Source organism: Sebastes umbrosus, chromosome 5 (genome assembly GCF_015220745.1).
Source record: "Sebastes umbrosus isolate fSebUmb1 chromosome 5, fSebUmb1.pri, whole genome shotgun sequence".
Lineage (NCBI taxonomy): Eukaryota > Metazoa > Chordata > Actinopteri > Perciformes > Sebastidae > Sebastes > Sebastes umbrosus.
Window position 1 is genome coordinate 7,040,577 of NC_051273.1, and position 10,939 is coordinate 7,051,515.

Consider the following 10,939-nt stretch of genomic DNA (forward strand, 5'->3'; position numbering starts at 1 on the left):
ACACTGAAACCTGTTTTAAAACCTGAAACAGTGACATAGTGAACATTTGAACAAACAAGTATTTCAAGGTGAGCAATTATTAATGGACTGTTTCCTCTTAAGATAAATTATTATGCTCCCTCACCCTTAACTAGTCAACAGTGTCTGGTCACACAGAAGGCGTAAGAGACTGCAGGGCCCTCTTCCTCTTCAGCTCAGATTGCCCACAACCACAATGACACTACTAAACAGGGAAAATTACAATTAATGAACATTACCAAGGTGAATACCCACGGCACAGATAAGCACTTAAACATGGTCACCATTTCATTTCATACATCTTAGTGATTATATTAGAAATAAACCAACTAATTGATCGCTTCTCCCTATGTCTAACTAGGCACAGGTGGCCTGACTCTGCCTGAAATTTAGTTAATCTGGTCATTGGAGAAGGTATGGATGAAACCTTTTCACACAGTTCTTCACACTGATTCAAAAAACAATGCAAGGCAATGCACGTTTGTGTTTAGAGGAAAATATGGAATGGTTTAGCATCAGACATTACACATTTAACAAATAAAACTATTTTTAAAAAGAGTTAAAAGAAATACCTGATGGCACAGAACACCAGCCCTTCTCCACATACGACACGTTGTGCTACATAATATCTGACTATATGATCATTATGGAGGAACTTTCTTTGTTTATTTATACATATTTCGGCAGCTGTATATGCAGTTTTTTTTAATGGTGCTTAAATTAGTTTTTGACTTGTTATTTGTTGTTATTATTATCATTAGCAATTTTATTATTGTTGACTTATTGATTTTTGTTGTTTTGGTTGTAGTTTGCTTGTTTTTATTTAGTTTTTTGTTCCTTTTTTGCTTTAGATTTTAATAATTACAAATTTGTTTTTACATGGTGACATAGTGTTTTTGTACCGACCCCAGAAAGAGTAAATTCTACCTTGGTAGTAACTAATAGGGATTCTTGGTGCTCTCAGATAATCTACATTTGTGATTGTGTCATTTAAATCTACAGTTATGTAAGAGACAATTGGCTTCCGGTGGATCAGTGCCAGTGCTTCACGAGTGGAGGTGGCCGGCGCCAGCTCCCAATTGACCCCAGGTCCTGCCACCTGCAAGACGTCACGTAACTCTGGTTTCTGTATCACGGCCTCCGCACCGGGATCGGTTCCAGAGAGGTCCAGAAGCAGTCAAAGGGAAAACACTCACTGAAGTTTACTGATCTACTCCCACACTAGGGCCCACGGCCTGCTCATGCTCATTACATCCACACAAAGCAAGATGGGCTCCCCCGCTCAATCTCATAGACCGGGACCTGAGCATGCCATTGATGCACAATAGATAGAATAATAATACTCACCCTCGAGCAAAGGACAGTGGGGAAAACAAATAATGTGCACACACAATTAGGTCATTTTCATGCCGTGATGGGCAAGTCCCTCTGACGGGGAATCCTACGCCTGGTCCTTTGAAGTACAGGACAAAGATTATGAGATGGAGGAGAAACTGTTCATCAGGTTCAGTTGAGATGACAACTGATGCACATGACTTAATTAATCTAATTTCCTCGAATCGTCCAGTGAGAGGGGAGACAGTAAATGTGCTCATATCGGTTGTGAGAAATGTGTGAATGGATGGGAAAATTTAGCTTCATTGTCTGTGTTTAGATGGGATGATACCCGGCAGCCTAACTCACCACTATGTGCCGGCAGTCACGTCAACGTTACATCCACCAAGTTTGTTTTGGAATGGGTTCCTCTGTCGCACTGCCAGCCCATACTGCTGAGGCCCGGTTTCCTGTATGCTCTTGGACTGGGTGCTAGTCTTCACACCCCATATAAAAAGGTATTTTTATTCCTCTGCATCTTTTCCCGGCAACACGAACATCAAGTCATGGAAAGTTTTAGGGATGTGCATAATACCACAGCCGACCTTGTCGCTTCCTCCTTGAGACACGCCATGTTGCGTGTGGTATGTTACTAATCTAAAATCAACACAACATGATATGAAAAACAGAAGCAGTACACAGAAACGGTTGCTGGGAATGTACCGTTGTAGTATTAATATGGCACTCTTGCTTTGCCTCAGGAATATGAACTGATAAAAAATCTTTCCGCTAATTAACAGACATACCTTCAAAGGGAAAATGGAAGGTTACACTGACTTATCTGTGAATAAGAAGATCGTGCCATGTTGGCTCACAGCATGCAGACCCCCTCGAGCCTGACAAGTGTCTACATGTTTTAACTGATGTGCTGAAAAGTGAAAGCTCTGGAAATGTAGGTTAAGATTAAAATAACGCCCCCTCAAAAATGAGTATCACCTTAATCTTATTACAAAGATCATTTATTTGTTGGTCATTTGTTCTTTTGTGAACACCGTCTGTTGTTTAAAACTCACTTTCAAACCTGTAGAGAATATGTTTATATGTACAGTAAGTGTACATGAGTGCAGCTATAAAGTTCATTCTTGGGAAGAATAGTAGACAAAATATTCTTAATTCAAGGTCCACTCACTGTCTTTTTCCTTTGGAGCTTTTACTATCTATCCATCCAATAACGATTCCTGCTTATCCTTTAGGGTCGTTAATCCCAGCTGATATTGGGCGAGAGGTGGCGTACACTCTGGACAGGTTGCCAGTCAATCACAGGCTCTTTGGACTGTGGGAGTTAACCCAAGCAGCCATGAGGAAAACATACAAACTCCACATAGAAAGCCGCCAGCCAGCCGGCTGGTTCGAACCCAGAACCTTCATGCTGTGAGGCGACACTGCACCTTATCTTATCTTCTGAAGGAACAGTGTGTAACATTTTGGGGGATCTATTAGCAGAAATGGAATATAATATTCAAAGCTATGTTTTCCTTTGTGTATAATCACCTGAAACTAAGGATCATTGTGTTTTCGTTAGTTTAGAATGAGCCCTTCATATCTACATAGGGAGCGAGTCCTCTTCACAGAGTCCGACATGTTGCTCCGCCATGTTTCTACAGTAGCCCAGAACGGACAAACCAACACTGGTTCTAGAGAGGGGCTTTTACGTATTTACGTTACCTGAAGACCACCGTAGTTCTCCTAGTTCGCTTGTGAAACTGCGGTAATGTGAGCCGCAGAGTGCAAAACCGTGGTATTGCCAGCCGCCGTCTGACTTCTGTTGGTCCTAAAGTAGTGTTATTATGGCAAGGATGGCCTCTGAGTGAGGTGAATGGCGTTACCACGGTTTTGCAATTTTTACTTTTTGGTATTCCATTTATTATTATAGAATACGTATGTCTCTGCATCATACCAAAACTCACAATTCATTTTTCCCCTGCGATTCGTTTGCATTTTCCATTTTGTACACATACTAACCATATAGGTACTACCACTATAGGTACAGAACTATTCTGATGGCACACTTCACCTTCATCACTTAGACATTTTAGACTTTTTCTTCTGCTTTAGGATAAGTTATTATGTAAGCTATATACTTATGACAAAATATTATATTGCCCTCCAAATCTCTGGTAGCATACAAATGCAGAAGACTAATTTGGAAAGACATTTGATTTATGTATCACTCTTTTATCACACCTACATTCAAATATCTGTGGACGATTTGGCAAACTGTGAGTTCTTAACAGCAGTGTGTTACTGACTGACAGAGGAGCAACGGATTGTACTGTAAGTCTGTCTATATGTTTTCTTTAATCAATTCTGGATTTGTTTCTTGCTGTTCCCATACACCCAATCTAAGAAACATAATGTTTACAATTTGTCAAAATGTATACATTTTTCAAAATTTGATTAATTCTGAACTGTTATGTGCTTCACACTTATCTAGTGCTTGGATTACATTGTTTCCTTAGTAAGGAACAACTTGTCTGCTTCTGTAGCAATCAGAGAGTTTATTAAAGGGCACAGTCAGGGTCACAAAGTGAAAATGACAACAATGTCAGCTGGTTTCTGAGAAATGTGCTCCATTTCCTGGTAGCATTTATTAGTGTCAACCTTGCAAGTCAATAGGCATTCACAACAAAACTAACCAACAGGTTATTTACAGTACATGGCCATTTTAAGCTCATATAACTCAATGTAACATTTTCTATAGAACGACAATGCAATTCTAGACAACAGTGCAGCTTAGTTATTAAGGTAATTTCAAATTACCCAAACCAATACACAGACTGAAGTACAAAACAAATCAGTAAAACAATACTGAAATAGGAATGCATACTGTTTAACATTATATCCAAAGGGAGTCAAGATTAGTCATTAAGTTCACTGTGACCATCACTCCTATACTGTATCTCTGTAAAACAGATCACTGAGACAGCCGTACCGTTGCATGAACATAAATGGAAGAGAAGCAGTTGATCTAAGGAAGCATTAGGAATGTAATGTACCTTACTACGTAGTTGAAGCTGTAAACTAACTTTCAAGTATCAAATTGCGTTGTCTGAGGTCATTACTGTAACAATAACTTATAACATAATTAATCTTTCAATAAATAAACACAACCACAGACTTTTGTTCTTGATAACCAGACATAAATATACAAAATGACATATAAAAAATGTTATAAATAGCATACAATAAATATAAATATTAATAAATAAATACATTAAAAAATAACATTATAAAATTAAAAAAATTAGAACTCAGTAGTCCTTTCTTTCAAAATGACTGTGGGGTTGACATCATTCCCGCCCGAGTGGGACGTGCTTGAGTTGATGATCATGGATCCCGTGTCTTTAACATTGGGCACAGAAAAGGATGCCACGGGACAAGGGCCCTGCACGTTATTGCAGACGAGCCTCTGCAGGGAGGCGGTGTTGACGATGTCGAAGCCCACGCTGCCTCCGAACGTGCTTGGCTTCCAGTACTCCGGCGAGCAGATGGGGTTTCCCATCAAGCCCTTGAGGGAGTAAGGGGCCCCCATCTCCACCATGGTCTCCCCAAAGATGGCGTTGGTCCGGGGCTTCTCCACCAGCAGACCCGGGTAGAGTTCCACGGCATCGACGTGCCCATAGAACTCCTCCAGCACTGCTGCCATTTCTTTCTCTCCTGAGTAACACAAAGCAGGACACGGTTTTAGTTAGCGCCTCAAATCTGGCTTCCCTCACTTGCTCAGCAGCTGCAAAGTTTGCTGCTAGTCTAAATATGAGCTCAGTGTTTTGACTGATTCAAATCAAATAGTAGATAAAAATGATCTCTCTTCTTTGTATCTTTTACAAGCACGCATACGATATTACTCTTTTCTCCTCATGCATCACACTTAGTTTTTCAAGTAACATTAAATCCTCTTTCCTTTAGAAACTTAAATATTCTCCTCTGAAGCAGGAGGTCTCTCTCGTCTGTTTATGTCCTGCTCTCTGTGATGACAATCTGCTTACATTATCTCAAGATGAAATGAACATCTGGCTCTTACAGTCACGGAAATAAATTCGTAACCTCTAACCAAAGTTACTATGGACTAAAACGGAGTCTGTGCCATTTCTTTAATAATGAGTAATCTATGACTTTGATTTAAGATCTGTAGCATTTGGCCGTGACGTTCAAGCTCAAATTTAGTTCCTGCAATCAGTTCATGACAGTGCTATTAATAATGCAGCAATAATTTGGCCTGAGGCAACATGTCCTTTCACTTCATATTGTTAATAACCTCTTCACTAATCTTAGGACGTCGTCCTTTCCACCTGCACGTATATTGTCTCACCTGTAAGGTCTTCAAATGAGCTGTAGGGCTTCATGGAGAACCGTTTCCTGTAGGCGTTCAGAGACTGGTAGCGCATCTTTCTGCTGTTCTCAATGGACTTAATTGCCACATACATGACAGGTCCTGGCACATTTCGGCCCCCAGCGACCTAAAAGAATGAATGGAGAAAGTCAGTTAATCTGCCTTAAAGCAACAGCGGTGTTACAAGCTCAATCTAAATGCTCCTCAAACAAGTCTTACCCGTCCAGCGATCTGATTGGTAAACGACTCCACGAGGTTGCCGATGCCGTGCTCCGTCACCACGGAGTTGTTGAAGATAAACTGTTTATAGTTGTACTCTTTCTCCTCAATGTGGAAAGTATCGGGCATCAGAGGGTGCCAGTGGTACAGGGTGTTGAACTCGGACGAGATGCGGTTCTGGTACTGGAAGCGCTGGTTGAACAGCAGCTCGGGGTCAAACTTGAGCTTGAAGTTATAGCCGCTCAGGTGCTGCACGTAGTCCTCGATCACAATCTTGATGGTCTCTCCTACAGGACAAAAGATTCAATATGTTATATTATAGATGTTTTAAGTCCCTCTCCACTAAAAAAAATGTGTTTTGCTTTTTGTTACTTTGATGAGGAAACTTGAAACCTCCAGTGCACATACACCGAGAATAAACTTTTCAGTGAATCTGGAGACATCTTGTCCAGCAATTAAACTTGCGAATAAGAAATATTTGCACATTAATATATCTTTCAATGAGGAAGAAAAAGTAGCTGTATGTATTTTTAACCAGGTGATTTGCTTTTTTGTGGAAAATCCATCTTAAAACATGTTTAGAGGGGATCTTTAAATCATTTTGGTGATGAGGAATAGTTAGTAAACATGCAGTGAAGTGTGAAGCAATAAAAAACGAAACATTTCCTCTTTCTCAAATCTTTCAGTAAATCATTCAGTTGCTGGTTGGTGATTAACGAAACAAAAGTGCAACTTCCTCTATTCATAACTCCAACGGTAACGACATAAATACTATGACCAGTGCGTCACACCTTTCTCGTCATTGTTTTGACTTTATATTCCCTGTTACATTACAGCAAACTCACCAGTCAGAATGAGCCGTGTGGTCTGGAAGAGCCTCTCGTCGTCCCAGTCCGGGTGGACCGCCTTCAACACGTCACACACCCGGTTGTGTTCTCGTAGCCAGATGGTGGCGTACATCATCAGGCCGGGGACCAGGCCGAACGCCTCGTGGCCCACAGCGAAGCGGTGAGGGTCGGGAACGTGAGGAGGGTAGTGCATGTCAACGCCCACCTCCTTTACTGTTGGGGGATACACCTCTCCATCCAGAACCTGCAGAAGAGAGGAAGCAACTGTTAAGACACTTGTGTGGTATGAAGCATTCGTCTGCTTAAACTACTGTCTCTCTTCTCATACCTGATATTTAAGCTTGCCATCCTTCATGAGCCGGAGCTTGTGTTGCTTCTCCAGGTTGCCTCCATAAATGTGGTTGAGGTCCACCTGAAAGCAAAAACAACGCTCATTAATAAAAAAGACTCATTCAAAAATCTCGTTGTTCTTTCCTCACTAAAATCAGTTGAGGTTTGAAATCTGCCGTGCTTACCCCGTGACCTTCAGCCAGGGTAAAAGCAGGTCCTTTCTTCATATCAGATTTGAAGAACTGGTGGGAGAAATGCTGTGCGAAGAACGCGAACATCAGGCTGGTGCCCTGCGGGTCTGGGATGAACTGTCTCCTCAACAGAAGCTTCTCAGCCAGTACCTTAACGTCAGGTAGCTCCTTTTTACCTGGGGAAACAATTAAACACTTTACAGTAAGCATATAACACAGAACCGAGCCGGTTCAGTATGGATAAAACACATTAACGTGATTGAAATGTGATGATTTACTTTTACTTGTAGGAAAAGTTATAAGTGAGGTCACTGTAAATTCCTGTTCGATGTGGTTTTATGTTCGTTAGTTTGGGCTTGTTGGGGCAGGTTTGTGTGTGTTCCCTCAGCACCTTTCCACTCAGTCAATCCAGTGGAAGTGATTTCAATATGTGCACTGCTTGTGATGTAATGAGGTCAAGCTGCTTTTGCTAAGTATCAAGAATCTGAGAAAACTGGTTCTCCAAAGGCAGAGAGTGTAACTCACCTACGACTCCCATAGGGGTTGGGCAATCCTCTGGCACAGGGGGGAGTGTGCGCGTGTAGTACGAGAGGTTGGAATAGGCCTCCCAGCTTTTATAACCATAATCCATATTGAAGGTTGGAGGACTATCAATCAAGTGGGATCGAGCTAGAGAGGAAAAAATGCATTTCATTATTAGTATAAATGCTACAACCGCCTCTCTGCAAGCTGACGTACAAATGTGTTGTGAAGATCATCTCATTTTGGCTTAAGCTAGAGTTTCTTACATGTCAGCACGTATCTCATGATGCCATCCCGGAGGAAGGAGATGTTGTTGATGATGTTCCAGAAGCCCTTGAAGTGGGTGAGCAGGTAGTGGATCGTATTGGGCAATGGCTTCAGGGATACTTTGACCCAGGTGAGGAATTCAGCTGTACAAGCCAAGAGGGGGGAAAGTGAACTATTGAACAAATCACCACAATAAATTTGACCTTCACCTCACGTATGTGCCATTAAATACTTACGTGTTGTGCAGTTTTTTCCGAGATATCCTGTACGTGTGCAGTCACACTCGTAATCATCTGTTCCCTGGGCTGTGCAAACGCCCTTGTTCTGGCATGGCTCTGAGCAACATGGGTTACCTGTGGCAGACAATGTTGGACGGTTACTGACAATTCACTTCAACACAAGTAGAGCTGTAACAATTAATTGATTAGGTGTCAACTATTAAATTAATCGCCAGCTATTTTGATAATCGATTAATCAGTTTGAGTAATTTTTTTAAGGAAAAAAAAAGACAATTCTCTGATTGCAGCTTCTTAAATGTGAATATTTCCTGGTTTCTTTACTCCTCTATGAGAGTAAACTGAATATCTTTGAGTTGTGGACAAAACAAGACATTTGAGGACGTCATCTTGGGCTTTGGGAAACACTGATCAGCATTTTATAGACCAAACAACTAATCGATTAATCAAGAAAACAACCGACAGAGTAATCGACAATGAAAATAATCGTTAGTTGCAGCCCTAGACACAAGTCTGTTAGAAATGCCTCAAAATGTATGAATAATAAAAAAAACTACAATATTCATTATGCTATAATATAATAAACCTCTGAGCTAATGAAGACATGGTCTACTTTAATGGTAGTATATGCTATAATATCACTATAAAAGCTAAACCTACATGTCTTATGACACACAAATAATAAAAAAATACAAATACACAACTTTAGACACTTAAAAAATAAAAAAAAATGAATAACAATTTTCATTATGCTATAATATAATAAACCTCTGAGCTAATGAGGACATGGTGTACTTTAATGGTATTTTGAACCTTTCAGTAGGCCTATTATAGGCTATAATATCACATAAAAGATAAACCTACATATCTTATGATACACAAATAATACAAAAATACAAATACACAACTTTAGACACTTAAAGCCGAACATTTCAGATTGCTACCTCCTGTTTAAACTGTGAGATCAAAGTTTCTGTTTCTTTTACTTACCCCCTTCGCAGACAAGAAAACCCAGAGCCAAGAGGAAAACTGCAAATATAAATCTGTTCATACTCCAAAGACTTTTTTTTGTCAGATCTCGTCTTTTCTTTCCTGCTCTGTCCTTTCCTCCTCTTCGGTGGAGTCGCTCTGAGGCGCAGAGTTTGAATACCAACCTGCTGCTCATCCAGAACCTTTATACACGAGGAGAGAGAGGGGAGTGACGTCACCAGTCTCTGCACCAGTCTGGTGGATGATGTGGCGATGCTCGAGGAATATTTTATCTTTCACAATCTATAATTCCTTTGGATTTCAGATGCATCATGTGTACGTTTTTTTTTTTGGCACCAAAAACTGATTTAACTGCCAACGCTTCCTCCTTCTTCCCCTTTTCAATATAAATATTGAGATGAATTTATAACAAAAAGTCTGAAAAGTTCAAACATTTATATGTAAAGGCTGTATTTCTTCCCATACAAAGCTGTAGAATACTCGATTTTACAGAAATGCATTTCAGTACTAGGCCTACATTTAAATTAATGTGTCTTAGGCAAGGCAGCTTTATTTGTAGAGCACATTTCAGCAACAGGGCAATTCAAAGTGCTTTACATAAACATTCAAAAACATTGCGACAAAGTGCAAAAGAACATTAAGATATAATTAAAACAGTTATAAAAACATTAAAGATTAGAAAATAAAAACAAGCTACAATTAAAAGTTGGATAGAAGCTAAAATAGAATATAACACACTAGAGTAAAAGCTCTAGTGCAGTATAAGATCTTAAATACTACAGAAAGGTGTTAAGTACTACAGAAAGTATTAAGATACATTTCCCCTGAATATCTTAATTATATAGACCACGTTTCCACCAGAGGACGGATGTAATCCAAAATCCAGATCTCCCCTTGTAAAGGATTTTCCTGATTAAAATAGGGTTAAATAAATAGAAATACAAAAAAAAAATAGTGTGATTTAATGTAACAAAAGAAATCTATACTAAACAAAAAAACACATGGAAAGATAGTAATAATGTTTTTGTATGTGATTCATGAGAAATGACCTGCTAATGTATTTTCTCTAAGATTTTTTTCTCTAATGAAATGAATGATTACATTTACTTGACAGGCTGTATGAAAGCTTAAAAAGCCACTTGTCTTTGTGACATCAAGTCCAGGCAGATATTTCCCTCTGTTTTATTGTCTACATGAAATATAACTTAAAATAACAGTGCTTCTTCTTCAGAACATTTGATGGCAATCAGAATCAGAATCAGAATCAGAATCAGAATCAGAATGGTGTTTATTGCCAGGTGTAAGAGGTATACACTAGGAATTTGCTTTGGTTTTGTTGGTGCAAGTCAAACAGTATGATAACAAAAGAATAGATAAAAACGTTAGAATAAAATAAGAATAAAAAAAATTAATTTCTACCAATATACAATATAAAAAAATCCAGTAAAAGAGACATTTTATTATAATTGTGTCAAACCCAAAGGGTCTTCTAATCAGTGTTTGGCTTAAAACATGGGTTGAAAATGACCAGCAGACTGATTCAAAAGGGAATCTTTTAATAATACGTCTAACTTAAGCATCACCCCCTTTGTCATGCTCAAGCAATTCACTCAA

At 39.4% G+C, this 10,939-nt stretch overlaps 1 protein-coding gene and 1 long non-coding RNA gene across 2 annotated transcripts; one reads left to right on the forward strand and one right to left on the reverse strand.

Moving 5' to 3' along the window:
- Window positions 1–82: 82 nt before the first annotated feature.
- LOC119488840 lies at window positions 83–2,801 on the forward strand. The gene is made up of 3 exons (XR_005207040.1): window positions 83–261; window positions 380–432; window positions 1,021–2,801. It is a non-coding gene; the product is annotated as an uncharacterized LOC119488840 (long non-coding RNA).
- A 1,136-nt stretch (window positions 2,802–3,937) lies between these two features.
- ptgs2b (prostaglandin-endoperoxide synthase 2b) lies at window positions 3,938–9,562 on the reverse strand. The gene is made up of 10 exons (XM_037770783.1): window positions 9,326–9,562; window positions 8,336–8,452; window positions 8,099–8,242; window positions 7,836–7,979; window positions 7,305–7,486; window positions 7,118–7,201; window positions 6,787–7,033; window positions 5,942–6,228; window positions 5,702–5,849; window positions 3,938–5,049 (listed from the first exon to the last, which is right to left on the reverse strand). Exons 1-10 carry the CDS (start codon window positions 9,498–9,500, stop codon window positions 4,637–4,639), a joined length of 1,941 nt encoding a protein of 646 aa, XP_037626711.1. The 5' UTR covers window positions 9,501–9,562; the 3' UTR covers window positions 3,938–4,636.
- Window positions 9,563–10,939: the final 1,377 nt, after the last annotated feature.